The 17,702-nt window shown below is 42.5% G+C and overlaps 1 protein-coding gene across 3 annotated transcripts in view; it reads left to right on the plus strand.

The window, feature by feature from the left end:
• The window catches only part of st3gal3a (ST3 beta-galactoside alpha-2,3-sialyltransferase 3a), a 523,437-nt gene extending 506,588 nt beyond the window's left edge, over nt 1-16,849 (plus strand). For all 3 annotated transcript variants that reach the window (XM_080195328.1, XM_080195327.1, XM_080195329.1), the window contains one exon: nt 16,590-16,849. In XM_080195328.1, the coding sequence (XP_080051454.1) occupies nt 16,590-16,679 (90 nt within the window). In that variant the 3' untranslated portion in view covers nt 16,680-16,849. The remainder of the gene's footprint in view (nt 1-16,589) is intronic.
• The last annotated feature ends 853 nt before the right edge of the window (nt 16,850-17,702 follow it).

The raw sequence follows: 17,702 nt of genomic DNA on the forward strand, positions 1-17,702 counted from the left end.
CTCCACTTCCCTGCCTACTCCTTGTACCTGTTGATTCTCTGAGACACCAAATATCTGCCTATCTTGACCTCAGATACAATCAGCAATGGAGCATCCACAACACACTAGGGTTGAGAATTCAAAGGTTTAACATTTCATTGTGTGAAACAATTTTTCCTAATTTCTGTTCTAAATGATCGTGCCCCCCACCACCACCACCACCACACACACACGCACACACCAACCCCCCTGCGCTTATCCTGGTATCCTGAGACTGTGCTCTCCAGCTAGAGGAAATGACCTCTCATCTTGTCAAACCATTTCAGAATCGTGTATGTTTCAGTGGGATCACCCCTCAATCTTCTAAACCGCAGAGAGTTTAGGCCCAGTTTACTCAGCTCTCACCACAGGACAAGACTCTCACCCTAGGGCCAATCTAATGAACACTTGCTGTACCACCTCCAAAGAAAGTACGACCTTCCATAAATATGGAGACCAAAACTGCACACACAAAATTAGCATCCAGTTACAGCAAGTGACTAGAAAGGCAAATGGCATGTCGGTCTTTCTTATAAGGGGATTGAAGTGCAAGAATAAAGAAGTCTTGTCATGATTGTACAGAACTTTTGTGAGACCACACCTGAAATACTGTCTGTGTCCTTGTGCACATATATCCCCATGTTCCTCTGAACATCAGCATTTACAATTTTCATAGCTTTTGAAAACAATTCTGCTTTTCTGTTCTTATGACTAAAGTGAATTGGGGCTGCACAGTGGCACAGTGTTTAGCACTGCTGTCTCACAGTGCCAGGTATCCAGGTTGGATTCCAACCTTGGGTGATTGTCTCTGTGGCATTTGCACATTCTCCCCGTGTCTACATGGGTTTCCTTTGGTTGCTCCAGGTTCCTCCCACACTCCAAAGGCGGGCAGGTGAGGTGGACTGGCCATGCTAAATTTCCCTTCAGCGTGCAAAGGTGAGTAGGTTGGGGGGATTAGTGGGATAAATAGGTGGGGTTACACGGATAGGGTAGAGGGTGGGCCTGGGTAAGATGCGCTGTCGGAGAGTTGGTGCAGACTCGATGGGTCTCCTTTGGCACTGTACAGATTCTATGAATAACTTCATACTTGCCTATCTTCCACCTTGTTGCCCACCTCATTTAATCTATCTCACAGTTTGCATGCCCACCTAGCTTTGTATTGTCAACAACTTAGACACATTCCTCTTGGTCTCTTCATCTAAGTGTTCTTGCCATGCCCTCCTGTGATGCACCTTTCTATATTTTGTTGTTTAAACACAACAGGAGTGTGATCTTACCCAAAAAATTTGAATTACTGAATGAGTGTGAAAACGGGAGAGGATTGTGCAGTTTGTTTGAGCAAGTTAAATATCACATCTTACCTCACTGTGTGGAAAAATGAAGCAAGGTCTGTTTCCCGCCAAGCCCGAAAGCTTGAAGCAGATTTCGCCATTGTGCATGCACAGATCCCTATTCTGTGCAATAGCGCGGAATAGCTGATTCCCACTCTCCCCTGCATGGATTAACCGATAGGTTGTTGCAGAGTGCACAGTGTCTCCCCAGTGGGCACTGCCAGTGTGCCTGGCTGGCAGTATCAATGAAGAAGTAAACCAAGTATCACCTTTTGGATGTCACTATTCATATGCTAAATGGGTGTTACTTTGGATTACGAAAAGCGTGAATTCCTACTTGTTAGTTTGAGACAAAATTGTGTGTTTTTAGTTGTTGACCAAACATCTTCGCTCTGTGCATGTAGGCTGGAAGCAGTGACACTAAATTATGTGAATCCACTGTGAGCAAGCAATGTCTGAAATATTGTCAGGCATGTAAATTCAGCTGATTATTAACCAAATTACCAGCCATTTCATCGAAGTTTCTATGTAGCATCTATGAAATGGCTGTAAATTTGGGCGTTAGTTGGGGGGCTGGGGAGGTGGCGTGAAAGCCAGCCTGACAGATAGGTGTTGCAAAGCTTTGCAAAGACTCAGCAAGAGAATGCAAACAATTTCAGAGATTGATGTTCACTACCCTGTCTCAGGCACAAAGGGACGACGTGTGGCTGAATATAGCTTAAAGCAGGCATTACTATTCAGCCACCATAGTCCTCAATGTTGCAAATTCTGATTCCCAGTGAAAAGCTGAGGAATAGCCACAGCTCGCTGATCATTGATAAAACCCTGCAAGAAACCAAGGTTTCTTCCCACTGGGTTAAAAAGAGTGGTAGGTTAATTGGGAACATAGTTGCAACAAAAAGCAAACACAAAGACAGCAATGTGTCAATTCAAGCAAACTAATTTCACATTTTAGACAGTAGAAGAAATAAATGCTTGAGTATTGCACTCAATGCTTGGGGACAATTCTCCCAGCAACACGTGGCAGGGAGACATCAGTGGAGGTTATATAGTGAGCTTCCCGCTGGGTGCCATGGCCTCTGTGCGTCTCCAGCTGCCTGAATTCCAGTGTCGTCAACTCCATGCAAGAAATTGGTGCAGATCTGAATAAATTATTGGAATGAGTATTTAAATATTATTAGCAGGCCCGGGTCTTAAGTCTCCGGCCCGCTAATGCCGTTGTACAGAACGTTGGTTAGGCCGCATTTGGAGTACTGCGTAGAGTTCTGGTCGCCTTACTACCGGAAGGACGTGGAGACTCTGGAGAGAGTGCAGAGGAGGTTTACCAGGATGTTGCCTGGTATGGAAGGACTGGGTTATGAGGAAAGATTGAAGAAATTGGGGCTGTTTTCCCTTGAAAGACGTCGACTGAGGGGGGATCTAATAGAGGTATATAAGATTATGAAGGGTATAGATAGAGTAAACAGAGGTAAGCTATTTCCTATAATAGAGACACGTAGGACAAGGGGCCATGGACTTAAGGTGAGGGGGGAGCGGTACAACACAGATATTAGAGGGAGGTTTTTCACACAGAGGGTAGTGGGGGTATGGAATGCTCTGCCAAGTAAGGTGGTGGAGGTAAACACGCTAGAGTCCTTTAAGAGTAACTTAGACAGGCACATGACTGAGTTGGAGATAGGTGGATATAGGAGAACCTTTAAATAAGGGTCATTAGCATTGGGGCGTCTCTGGTAATGTAAATGGGTATAGTATGATAATAATGTTTTTTCTCTTTTCATTCACAGGTTTTAAGTTGGTCCACCTCGTGTCCAACGAGGGGCATACACGCAATGGGTCATACTGGGGCTGCTCTTGGTTGTTCGAGATTGGCCTAGTGCTTCATGTCGTTAGTGTGTGCCTAAACTGGACAAGATACTGGGCAAGACGACAGCTCAGTGACTATCACTGACTGCTATGCAGACACATGGATTTGGGCCGGTGTCTGTGGGAGTTTGCACATTCTCCCCGTGCTTGCGTGGGTTTTCTCCGGGTGCTCCGGTTTCCTCCCACACCCCAAAGATGTGCTGTTAGGCTGATTGGCAGGAATAAATTGTCCCTAAATCAGTTTTCCCTCAATCTGGATGGCCATAAAACATTAGATAGGGGTCATGGGTAGAGAGGTGGAGTGGTGGTGTTGACATGGCGATGCAAGCTCGTTGGGCCGAAGGGCCTGTTTCCCGGGCTGATTTTGTTCTTTGTACTGTCTCCCTGCTGCCACCGCCCCCCCCCCCCCCCCCCCCCCCCCCCCCCCGGCCATTCCAGCGGGGTTTACCACAGCTCCCTGCTGGTGGGGAGCTGGCGACCTGACCCTGCTAGAGTGAAGGGAGGCCATGGAGGCCCCCTAGGAGGTTGGGGAAAGAGGGAAGTGCCCCCTGGGCATTGCCAGCTTGGCCCCCCTCACACTTCCAAAGGGGCAAAGTGGCAGTGCCCAAGGGGCACACCGGATAGTGGGCAACTATCCGGAGTTCCCCACCGGATAGTGCCAAGGGAGCAAGGCCAGAGGGGGCTGGAGCCTATGGGGAGGTATCAGTTGAGGTGGGAGTGGGGTCCCACCGCCAGTCTGCATTCTGCATCAGTGACAGGGGGAGGGAGGCCAGCAATTGGGTTGGCCATTGGCATGAGGGGGGGCGTTGGGGATCAGCCTGTTGGGGAGGGGGTGGAGGGCTGGGACTGTCGGGGGGCAGAGGAGGATCGGGCGATCAGGACTGCCATGATGGGGGGGTGATTGAGGTGGGCTGGGGGGCCGGAGGCTCAGCACTATACTGCTGGCCTCTCCAGCAGGAATAGACTCCACTCACAGATTTTCGGCAAGATTCCCGCTAGGGCACTCTGCAGTGCACACAGTGTGGGAGATTCATTTTGAAAATCCCGCTAAAGAAACCAGTGGGATTTACTTCAGTTTTTACATGAATTTGGCACTTTGAATTTTTTTGAGAGAATTCCACCCCTTGTCTATCATTGATTGCATTGTTGAAGGAAAGCAGTAGCAGTAGATAAAAGTTGAAGACCTGAATTTGAAATTAAAGGTTAAAGGGTCTGGGGAACAAATAAAAGTACAGCCCAGGAACAGGCCCTTAGAACCTCCAAACCTCTGCCGATCATGAACTAAAAAAAAAACTTCCTACCCTTACTCAGTCCATATCTCTCTATTCCCTACCTTTTCACCTGCCCATCCAGATGAAAAGTGACAGCCCAAATTTCCCAGTTTAGTTACAGTTGGCTAAAATGAAGTGAAAGTCTGCTGCACAATTTCTATTTTCTATGTTATAATTATTCAATGTTGTCGTGCAGTATTTGATATATGGAAGGACGAATGGATGAATACAGAGCCAAAAGCTCTTGGAACCTTTGGAGAAGTTCAATAGATTTATTATCAAACTTATATCCTTTGAAGAGGTGAAGTAGCGAGGGCACAGTGGGTGGGTGCAAAACCCTCTGATTGAATCTGGCCTAGTTGGCTAATTTCTCTGTGGCGTTTTCCATCCGTTTACCAGCATGGTCATTGAACTGCCTTACAGTAAAATTCTGGAGTATGCAGCAATCAATTATTCTTGGAAAAATTTTTTTTAAACTGGAAATTTGAAAGAAAGGTCAAAAAAATTTCATCAGCATTTGCAAAGGAAAAGGATGGATGATTGTTTTGGGACGCACTCATTTGAACTTAAAACTAAGAGACAAACATACATTTTTGTAAAGTTGGAAAAGACAGAGAAAAGAAGATGGGGAGAAACACAGCTGCTCCAAACATGGAGACGAATTGGAAGTTGCAAAATGGCACTAATGAAGTGACAGAAAAAGATTAAATTTAAAAAACTTGCAAATAATTAAGATGCTAAATAGAGCTAGGAGAGGTCACGCAAGCAAAGAATTGAAAAACTGGCTAAGTTCATTTCTGCCCTTGTTCTACCCCTTCCTTTATAAAAAGAGCCAATGACACTGAAGGCAATCACCATTAATGAGAACGTTATGTCTGCACAAACTGATTAGTTTTGCTGCAGTTTGCCTCATTCCTGGCATGCACGAATCTGTTTCAATCAAATGCCTATTTCACATCGTCAAGGTTAAAAAAATCACAAGTTCTGCCTGCCCCACCCCTCTGCAAGCAAAAAAGCTGAAAGTACAGAACAATAGCGCCACACAGTCTATAGCACCCCAATAGCGTGTTCATGACATATTCAGCAAGTAGAAAATTGTGCAAACTCACAGACCTCTGGAATTGCTGTTCTGAATCACATAATTAGTGCCTGCATAATGCTAGATGCCAAGGGTCAGTTCTAGCTGGGCTTGTAAATTATAAATGTTGCACAATCAAATAATGTGTTCTCTTTTTTATGAATTTTGGAAAAGTGATGTTGTGGCACAGGTCTTTGTTTCTTATCTAAGTGTCAGACTTACACAAATGTTCAAAAATAGTTGTATGATGGTCTAGTTGGAAATCCATTACAACTCCACATGTAAAATGTATCGTGGTGAGCAGTAAGATGTGATAGGTATTGCTTGCAAATTAACCCTTCAAATTCTTGTATTGCCACTTATAGCGATTATTTTTGTGGCCACTTGTGACTACTTTAGTATGAGAAGAATTATTCTTCAGTTTCTCCCTAGAGTTGTTCAATATATGTTGGTCTATTTCCAGTGCTTTGCTCAAGGGAACATTTGTCATGTGTGAATTAGACAGTAAGTAGCAATATCTTATCCAGACCTCCTCTGATTGCCACAGTTCTCAGCAGGGATTGCTGAATACAGGATGAGGAGTGACACAATCTATCTATTCCCCAATCATAGCACAGGAAGGAAAATTATATGCCCTGTACAACCATCCTGGCTGAGAGCATCTAATTTGACACCTACCTCAGCTTTTCCTGCCTGTGACTCACTTTTGCACTGAGCAATGCACTTACTGGCTGAACAATGGGGAAGAATAGAGAAAAAATGCTGAAAAATCTCAGCAGGTCTGATAGCATCCATGGGGAGTGATAAGATCTAACACTTTGGGTCATCCAGACTTGAAACGTTAGCTCCATTCTCTCCCAACAGATGCTGTCAGACCTGCTGAGATTTTTCAGCATTTTCTGTCTTTGTTTCAGCTGTAATTTGCTTTTATTTTAATGAGGAAGAATAATTTAGTTGCACAAATTAATTTGGAATTCTGAAAGGTTTAGATTAGGTTGGCTTCGATCTTTATTCAGGCCAAATAAGTTCTTCATGAAGCAGGGTTGAGGGCATTTGAGGGCAAACATTCCCCTTGGTGGAATCCAGGGATGAAACTCTGATGCACTCTGTAGTAGCATTGCTGCTCCAGTGGATGACTGGCAGTTCTGACAGCTAAAAAAGCAACTGCTGCAACCTGATACTGAGACTGCAGTATAAAATGTTTGATCCTGTGATTTTATTTCCATACGAACAGATGAACGTGCCTACCTTCAAGGAGCCAAACACCAGCTGCATTTCAGGACCTCTTAGCCTTTCCGTCATCTGTATCCCTGTCTTCACCAAAGACCCTACATTGGGGTCATGTTGCCAGTGAATAAGCTTGTTTACAAGTTTGAGTGATTTTCCTTCTCAGACAGAAATTAACCTCTTAATAATATGTTTGGAGTATAGAATTTCCTAGTAATCCTCAACAAATTATTTCTCCATAAACTTGCTGCAACATTGTAACAATTGTTAATGCTCAAAAATTACATAAAGTATTGTCATGGACTGCATTGATGACTTTTTTAAAAAATTCAAAGCCGAAAGGTATGTGTGTAAAATTAACGTTAATATTTATTATTTAAAAAACAGCCACCAGACAATTATTTCAGCGCTGTGATTGAATAAAGAGGTGCAGATCGTATGTATAAACTAAACCAAACTGGGTCTGAGAAGGAAGAATAGGAAAAAATATATATTTTAGCTTTGAAAAGTTTAAAGAGATTCACTGAAGTAAGATATATTTAAGTAACTAAAGTTTTTGATACAATTCCTGGTGCCATTTAGCACATTAAGAATAATTTTAGCGCCTAATATTTGAAACTATAAACTGCCCATTTCATTTTCTGTTTTTTTTCCTCTTGTATATCAGATTACTTCATTTAAGGGTCTGAGTGAACTATCCTCGTTTATGTGTTCACTTCATAAAACCGTCAGTTCACTCTAGGACAGATTCACTTCATACAATGTGCCAGATGGCAGTGGAATTGTTGCATTTTACTTAATGTTGCCTTAATGAATAAGAAATGAACTCCACACAGTTGCAGGGAAGAACTTCGCCCAACAGTACAAACTCTACACAGGCAAAAAAATACTGTGTTCAATAAACAGGAATTTGATCCAGTCACACATACACACAGTAATTCAAAACCTTTTGAATAAATTGGAACTTTGTGTAGTTACAGTTTTTTTTTGTAATGTCGCCACTGCCAATGCTTCCACTGAGGGAGGAGGGAAGGAAACTGAAGAACAATTCTTCTTGAAACAAAAGAGAAGTAGACACAACTAAATCACTATGATGATAAGTGGCAATAGAAGAGTTTGAAAGGTTAATTTACAGCAATGTCACACCTTACTGCTGGTCATGACAATTTTACTGTGAGCTTTGACGAAGGGTTAAAGGTTCGAAATGTTAGCTGTATTCTCTCTCCACAGATGCTGTCAGACTTGCTGAGATTTTCCAGCATTTCTTGTTTTTGTTTCGGATTCCATCATCTGCAGTATTTTGCCTTTACAATTTTACTTTCAAGAGTTGCAGTGGGTTTCCAGTTAGATCATCATACAAATGTTTTTGAACATTTGTGTAAGTTTGATACTCAGACAAGAAAGGATGACCTTCTGCTGCAACATCTCTGACAAGTGTCTTTTTAAAAAAACCTATAATCTGTAGGTTTTTCTTCAGAAGTTCACACATTGTTAGGTGAACATTTTATGAATCCAGTGTGACCTTAATGTAATTCCAGCTTCTTTTATAATTGCAAACTGCTGCAAATATTCAGCACAGTTCTCTCATTCTAACCAAGCTGTAGGATCTATTGACTCATGTAGAAATGATTAGATTAGCAGTGGGCAAAATGGCTTTCTTTTTCAATCTTAAAGTCATAATCCTGAAAAATTGGTGGAAGGTGTTAAGCTTACTGGGTGAACCAGGATTTTGTCAGGGCAACTGGTGTCTCACCACCGGCTGGAAAACTGGCAGGGAACACCTGTCAGTTCTGTGGGTGATCCCAACAGCATCAAGCGCCCTCCCTTCAACATTTTAATTGGCTACCATTGGGCCTTCCTTGCAGTTGAGGTCCCAGAAGCACAAAGCTGCCAGTCAGTCAGAGACTGACACCTCCTCCTGCCTTCAGTGGCTGCTGGCGAAATTACATTCACCCAAGGAGGTGGCTTTCAGCAGTCACTCTGCCCATTGCTGGATCTCTTTCTGTGTCCCACACCCCCCTGTCCAGCTCCCAAAGGAAGCATTGACAAATACAGCAGGTTTTGCTGGACAGCCTTCAGAAGGTGCAGGAGCCCCATGCAGCCTTCCATTTAATCCCTGAGCCGCTAGCAAATTGCAGTGGATTGGGGATAATCAGAATCAATTGGTTCATTAATTGACATCCACCACTGAGGAACTTTGTTAAATATCCTGAACTATATCAAATCCCAATACCTATCAAAAGACCTAAAAATAGATGAATGGATGAAGAAAATGCCATCATGCCTGCTTCTTCTGTTGACCATTTCCAATCTACAGCATTGAATCTCCAAGGAAACTGAAGCACTTTGCACAAATACTGTCTGATCCCCAAATAGAACCTATGATATTTATCAGTCTGCAAATTTCCACTATGCAATCCTAATTAACTGCTGACTCGGAATAACAATACCTCCCAGCATCACCACTTTTAATAGCAGAGGAATAATTATGTTTCCTGAGTATTTGATACCCAGAATTATGATCCTAAAAATTCTTATGCTAGCAATTATGCTGGGAGTTTTCCCCATGAGGACCTGTTGCTGATCCCACTGGCATACGTAGGGTCAGTAACTAAAGATTGACCCCAGACGAAGGGACGGCATTGTAATATATCAGAGGAAGGAAACCTGCCCCCTGCTCTGAGCTGGGTTTGAATCCATATCTGAGAAACTGAAAGGACATTATTCTAAACTGAATAACAAGTTTCTCTGTAAGTTACTTACAATCTGCTAAAAAATCAATTTACTAAGAATAAGGTCAAAAGGACTTTGAAAAATATGTTAGTGTTCAAGGTCAAGACTAATGAGTGATTTAAATGTATATGTTCCCATTTAAGGCACAGATTCCACCTGTTCAGAAGTTTCATATTGTATCAGCCACAACCTATCGTGTTCCAACATTGGCCCAAACGCAGGGCATAGATTAGTGACCTGTGTTACCGTGTAATTACTGTGTCAAGTGAGTTGCTGAGTGCTAGTCAGCAGTGGCATTTCTGCATTCCACCGATTAAATCCGGCAGATTAGTTTTCTATTATTTAAACACCTTCTAGTACAAATTCTGACTTTAAGGAGATGATAGAAAGGCAGCGCAGCAGCAGTGAAAAGCGTAACTGATGTTTGATGTTCCACGAGCATCAATATATTGGACAAATAAAAGACTATATGTTGTCAGCCGGAATTTCTGGCCTGCGAGTCACAAGTTCCAGTTGACAGTGGCGTCCCTATTGACAGAAAAATGCATCCAAGTCATAAACATAGTGAAAGGCAACTTTCAATTTACTTTGGCTTTTATATTAATTATAGTTTGTTCAGGAGTAGAGGCCCTGATTTCACTGGCAAGTCTGCCCGAAGCTGGTAAGATGGCACCCAAGGCCAACGGGAAATGCTGTTCTGTGAGCCTCGCCTGCCCTGATTTTGGGGCGGCTGTGCCAGTAAAATCAGGGCCAGAGTGTTCATTCAGGTGATTTAACGTCATTGAATGGCGTGGACTGATTTGTCCTTGATTCTTCTCCACATTGAGTCAAGAAATGCTTGTCTTTTGCTCAGAGCTTCCTCCTTCTCCGAATTGGCAACATTTGCACAGTTGCACATTTAAGATTGGAACCCCATTACACATGGAATCAAAAGCACAGAGCACAAATGCTTCTGATCCATGCTGTAATATATTAGAATGCCCAACACGTTGTGATGCCTCTTTGCTCTCATTCAATTGTGTTAGGCATACAAACTCACTCAGAAAGTTAGAGGAATACAGAGTTCTTAGAAATGTTAGGATTGGAGGAAGCAACAGGGATGGGTTGGTTAATCAGAAAATAAAGTTTATTTATTCTTGTCACAAGTAAGCTTACATCAACACTGCAATGAAGTTACTGTGAAAATCCCTTAGTCGCTACACTACAGAGCTTGTTCCAGTACACTGAGGGAGAATTTAGTGTGGCCAATGCACTTAGCCAGCAGGTCTTTTGGACTGTAGGAGGAAACTGGAGCACCCAGAGGAAACCCATACAGACAGGGAGAACATGCAGACTCCACACAGATTATGATCAAAGGCAGGAATCGAATCTGTGTCCCTGGCGCTGTGAGGTAGCAATGCTAACCACTGTGCTACCATGCCACTCCCAAATACCTTATGTCAATGAGCTCAGAAATGATGACTGAGTGAAATTCGAAATGGGCAGCAAAGTTTTTGGGATGAGCACAAGTTTATGGGAGTGGAAAATGGGGGCGCAGGATTTCCTTCCCCTCCTCCCACCAACGTCAAAATTGAAGCAGCCTTGGCCACAAAAGGATCTCAATTATGGCGAAGGCCTTTCTCATCCCTCGTAAGGCAGATCAGAAACTGCAGGAAGGTGGCGGCATGGCCACTGGTGAATTTTACAAACCCACCTGCAAATCCACCGGCAGAGGTCTGCAAAATTCTGCCCACAAGGTCAACAAGAAGACCATTGAAGAATCAAGTCTGAGGTGGGTGGGAAAAGCATGGATGTGGATTTTACCAGCAGATGGGCAGTTACAGTGATGTACAGTGTTATGCAGGTGGATATCGTGGGCATTCATTGTGATGGGTAAAATATGCGTCAATATGTCCCCGGTTGTATATGAATAAGGAATATAAAAGATATCAGCCATGAGTCTTGGAGAGACCTCCAACCTCTCCCTCTTTGTCTTCCTCAGTTGTTTCCACACCCACAATCTCTACACCCTTCTCCTCATTAGAATTCAAGGATTGTAATTTTGGTAATTCTTCCTGCCCACTGCACCAACATCACATTATCCTATGATCGTTTTCTTCAGTTTGTATTTGAAGGCAGATCCGACCCAAAGTGCCATGACCAACACAGTAGGGCAAGGAGACAGGTCTTGAATGAACCCTTGCCGGAACAGAGATTGTACCCGATGATATAGGCACTAATCTGATCCACACCAGCCGTGCAGCCACCTAACCTCTTGCTGTGACAACATGCAATTTTACATGTGTGTTGTAATCCAGATCTATGAATAATATTGGTAAAGGCTACAATTTTCTTTCTTATGATCGGTGCACCAGCTTTACATCAGAGGACGAATTACTGATCCATTCTCGATCCTCACCTAGATTCAAGCAGAACTCTGGCAGGATCATTAGAGTAACCTGGAGGGTTTTTTTTCCCCACTGAGGGTTTAGTTTATTTGAGTGGTTACAATAACAGCAACCATAACTTGCTCACTAAGTAAAGCATCTGAAGACATTTCACAGCTGTGCTAGCAAAAATCTTACAACGGGCCACATAAGAGATATTAGGACAAATGTCCTAAAAAACAGGTCTTTGAAAGTTCCTGGGTGGGATTTACTGGCCGTGCTCATCCCAAGCCCAGAAATTCCTCCCCGAGGTCAGTGGACCTTTGCATGGTCCGCCCCCACTCGCTACAATTCCCATGGTGGGCAGGACAGGAAAATTCCACCCTCTATATCCAATCACTCCAATCATGAAAATAGTCCTTCAGTTGAAAAGCCCAGGTAGCAATTTTGTTTGTGAAGATTTATGTATCCATGCCCTTTCTGTACAGAAGAACACACGCACTTGGCAGCAAACTTGCAACAACAGCCAACGGGGCTAAATGTTTCCTGACATTTACATGGATAGCATGCAAAAAATATGGTCGCAGGATCTCAGGGTAGATTGAATTGTGGCTTTGTGAAGTCCTGACTGAATGTTTGCACAGCTCTGAGTTTGAAGTTGAGATACTAATAACCTACCAGATGCAGTTGACATGATTACCAGGGGTGTTTTACATCTGGAAGATTCCTGTAGACTAGTTTCTCACCTGCAGACATGATCCTTTATTTTTATAATAAACATAGTCCAGAGATGTGGCTAACTTAGGGCACTTGTTCTAGCTTGCCATTAGGAATGGGTTTATAGAGCATTGATTTCAGTCCATACACATTTCTGATCTGGGGGATTCACCAAGGGGAACCTAGGACATTGGATTGGCAGGTTTATTAATATGTTCTTTCCCATCATAAAGCTTTTTTTAGGCTCCCCAATGCCTGAATAAGAAAATGCCTTGAGTTTGGTCTCGAGCCACACTTGCCAGGAGTTTGCTGATTTAAACTTTGTGACCCTATTGGATTGTTTTGAGATGCAATGATTGGTTTCTATCTGCTCAAGCAACAGATGGAAAAAGAAACAAAATATTTCATTACTTAGCCTGCCCAAAAAGGTAGGCTTTGAGAAACAATGTAGAAAAGGAGAGGTATAGAATCCCGAAGAAAGAAGGAAACTATTCAGCCCATCATGTGTCTTTGGAAGAGCAGTCCTGTTGGTCCCACACACTAGCTTTCTCCCATAACCCTGCAAATTAGTCTTTGTCAAGTTAACGTCCAAACTGCGCTGTGAAACTTATTCCGCCATGCTTCCAGGTCTTCCATTCCAGACCTTAATATCGCTCTATACGAATGACTTTCTCCTTATTTCTCCTCTAGTTCTTCTGTTAAATGTATTAAATATGTAACTGTTGGTTTCTGGCTCAGTCACCAGAGAAAATAGTTTCTTCCTCCATGTACTATCAAAACCCTTCATAATATTGAATACCACTCTCTCTTTAAGCACCTTCTCCGATCTCTCTACCTAGCTGGACCTCTCATGCTCTGGTATCATCCTGGTAAACCTTTTCTATACCCTCTCCGGGGCCTTGACACCTCTCCTAAGGTAGTAAGAAGAAGGAATTCCAGAGGTTAGTGTTGAGGCAACTGAAAGCATGGCTGCAGGTGGGGTGGTGCAATTAAAAATTTCACCATGCACAAAGTCTGATTTGTACTTAATTAGATCAGTCACTGATTCATTTGAATCCATGACATTCCATTCATTATTTTTAAGATCATTAGCATCTAAGCAATGAAATAGGCAATCCAACTTGTCCAGTTTGCACTATTGTATTAGTTCAAGGCTTGGTTTGAACATTTTACATCTTGTTCCAAATCCTGTCCATACTCCTAATCTTTCCTGACTTAGCAATTTATCCAACTTCCTTTAAATGCTTCAAAGAATACAGCAGCCCAAAGCAGGAGACTGTTCTGTAAGTTAGTCACGCTGAGCATGGTGATGATATTTAGGTATTGCTAAAAAAAGAGATGTGCTACTGTCATTTTTCACTCATCAGGACAGCTACGCAAGATAAACCAGTGGTAAAGGGAACAACAATTTAAACTGCATGAGAAGAGAGTGCTAATTGGTTGAAAAGTGGACTCTGGTAGATGTGTTGCAATGGAGAATTCAGTAGACAACAGTTGATGTTAACTGCCAAGCTTTTGTTTCAAATTCAAATCAGGCAGGTCGACTCCCATTGATTTGACCTGACCGCAGGGATGTAAGTAATCTTGGGATGCTGGGGAAGCACATCTACTCTTCCTAGTCCACAAGAAGCGCTGGAAAGGCACTCTTCATTTCCTTAAAGTTGCCTCCACCTCTCTTTGAGTTGCCAGCTTTCTCAAGGCCCAGGAAACACTACCACAAGTGTTAAATCTATAAGGGAAGTTAAGCATGAAACTTTACGTTGCTTTATAATATTTATGTTGACAACTCACTTTCTGGGAGCAGATTGATTTCCCACTTCCTGTCCTGCCTCTGTTAAACCTGCAAGTGGATAGATTGGATTTGTTTTAAAATTTGAGTTTTTTTAAATTTCTACATCTGAACTGCCCCATCTCCTGTTTTAGGAAATTAAAATTCCTATCTTACTTGCTCACATAGACCCGAAATATGCATTTTTTGCACATTGGTCTTGCTTTTCTGAATTCCATCAGCCTCTTCAATAGCACATCCTTTGAAGGAATTGAGGAATCCCAAAAGGAGATCTTTTCTGTAGACGAAGCAGGAGTAAGGTTACAAGAACTAGTAATTCCAAAGTGCTAATATTTTTACTGTTCCCTTACACCCAACTTCGCTCCTTCTCTCTCCAACAATTTAGGTGACAGTTGTATCTTGCTTTGAGTGGGGGTGGGGAGAGACATCAGATTCCTTTAGGGTTTTGTTGCTTTCAAAATGATATGTCTCGTGAAGAAAGATTGGTTCATCAATCATCTATCTCAGCTTCAATAATCCACTTCTTGAGACAGGCAAGTACACAGTATTGCAGGATATTTTTGTGATGATTGTCCAGTCAGCTTGGCTTATCAGTAATACCTAGAATTGAGGAGTAGATTGCTCCCTGGGATTCGTCCGACTTTGCTCCTAATAGACAGCAGTCAGCGTCCTCATCATTATAGTAATTATGCCTTAACTGGCAATGAGAAATTCCATAGTGCTCTGCACTTATAAGCTTTTAGTATTAAACCCAAAGAGTATACTCAACCTACGGACAGAGGTCAGTACACCCTGGTTATTACCAATCTGTATTCTATACCAGCCAAATAGGCTTGGTTAGGTGTCTCAAGCAACATAATCGAAATGCCAATTCCATCTGTAACATCACCCCTACCTTAGCTCATCTATTGAAGCCCTCATTCTGCCTTGTTACCTGTAGACATGACCTGGCTGGCTTCCAATCTTTCATAAACTTGAGATCCAAAACCCTACTGCCAGCACCCGAACTCCCACCAAATCCATTACACCTGTGCTAGTCAACTGACATTGACTCCTAAACCAGCAACACCATAATTTTAAAGTTCTCATCCTAATTTTAGGTTCCTCATAGCCTCCCCCTCCTATCTAGGTAACCTCATCAACCATACAAGCCACCAATCTTCTCCGATTCTGCCCTCTTGCCCAACACTGATTTGAATTGCTCCGCCACTGGTGACCATATTTTCAGCTGCCCAGGCCCTCATCACGGGAATTTCCTCCATAAACCTTCTCCATGCCTCTACTTTCTCTTCACCTTGCTGACGCTCCTTGAAACCACTTTTAGCCGTGTGCCATAGTAGCTTCTCATGTGGCTCAGTGTCAAATTGTGTTTGATAATCACTCCTGTGAAGCTCTGTGTGACCCTTTCGCTATGTCAAAGGTGCTAGATTAATGCAAAATTGTTGTTGCTACTGGGGGCTTTCATGTAAGTCAAAACAGCTGGAGGATTTAAAAAGCCTCAATGTGGAAATTAAATGACATTGGAAGAATAAGGAAGAGTATATCAAAGGTAGGTAATTTCAAAATGTTTACCATTTCAGGAAAGAACGTTTAGAAATCCAAAGGTGTGCGCTGGGATTCTTTGGCCTCCCCGCGGTGTTTTTTTTGACCGAGGGAGGTGGCATGCCATTGGCCAGAGGTGAGATCTTCTGGTCCCACTGCTGTCAATGGGATTTCCCATCGATTCCACCGCATGCTTCTGGGAAACCCACGGCAGGCGTGCGCCATTGGCAGGACCAGAAGATCCCACCAGTGTGAAGAGCCAGAAGATCAGGCCTGCTATCTTTACACCTGATATTCCATAATTGTTCACTTTTTATATGCTTTTAAGTTAAATATAGTCATGTCAGTGCCTTCGCAGCTCATTTTGAAAGTCGATCTATATTTTAAAAAGTTTATTTTCTTTTCATTAAATCTTTTGGTAAGGGATGAATTGGGCTTCAGGTTAAAGATTTGTCCTTTATTATAAGGTATTTGGAGCTCATAGAAATCCTTGGGTCCCAATGTAATTTAGTTGAAACAGAACATTTACTGGGAAATTGCTTTTCTGTATATATTTATCAGAATTTGACCGTCAGCTAGAAGAAACATGTTAATAATATTTATTACCTTGCCTAAAGTATTAACTATTGATGTTTTCTTTTAATTTCATTCCAGTCTTGGACTCATAATATTGGAAAGGAAAAAGAGTTCCTTAGGAAATTGGTGAAGGGACAAGTGATTACAGATTTGACAGCTGGGATTTGAGGCAGCTTTACTCTGATCACAAAATGAAATTGGGGCAACGAAGCAGACAAAAAGAGTGGCCTGCGGACTCTCAAAACCTCAACTGAGGACGAGGATACAGCTGCACCAAACTAGCGGGAAGTCTGCACATCTGAACAAAACACTCACCTGTCATCTTGCATCAACACTATACTGAGAAGGGGGGCGGGGGGGTGGGATTTCGGTGCAGTTACAACTCATTGCTCCACTTTAGTGTGAAACAAGGAAAGAAAGACACTAATAGACGTGCCATAATTACCTCTGGAGAGAGAAGTGCAACAGGATTGTTGAGGTATTTCTCTTTTATAGCTTGAATGTAAAGACTTTCTTAAGCTGTGTGAACAAACACTTTTACATTGTGTTTTATCCTTGTTTATTATCTCCTCTCCCAACCCCAAAATTCATGAGACTGGCTGTTCCGTCCCAGACTTGTCCATTATTGCTGCTATTCCTTTTTTTTTGGGTAGAGGATGTTTTTAGAACTTTATCTTGAAGAAACAAAATTGTTGATACAGAACAGAAGCTGTGAAAGAGGTGAAATATGGTCAACCTCTTTTGATTTGAAGAGCAGAGAATCGTGTGTTATTGGTAATATGTTGCTCTGTCAGTGCTGGCGAGTGCTGCTATCATTAGTGGGTACAACGGTCAGAAGAAAGTGCTCCTTCGAATGACTTTAGTAACTGGAACTCCTAAACTTGAAATACAATTTAACTTTTGGCAAGTACACGCGCTTCCCAGTTTGGATATCTGCTTGTGAAGCATTTTTTTTATCGTTACAAGTAGATCATGTCAGATCAAAGGACAAGACATACAGACAACTGTTTCATGTGCTTGTATTGTGCCACAGTATTATCAGTTTGAATTGCAGTGTTCATGGTTCATGCCATGCCATGGTACAAACCCGGCTTTCACGAGTTTGGAAGAACGTTTCTTAGGTAGCTGAATCCACGTTTCTTGCAGGACTAGCAAGTAAACTACACGAGGTGGCGTTATCTCACCATCGTT

The sequence above is a fragment of the Carcharhinus amblyrhynchos genome, chromosome 9 (genome assembly GCF_965287045.1).
Source record: "Carcharhinus amblyrhynchos chromosome 9, sCarAmb.v2.hapA, whole genome shotgun sequence".
Classification (NCBI taxonomy): Eukaryota; Metazoa; Chordata; class Chondrichthyes; order Carcharhiniformes; family Carcharhinidae; genus Carcharhinus; species Carcharhinus amblyrhynchos.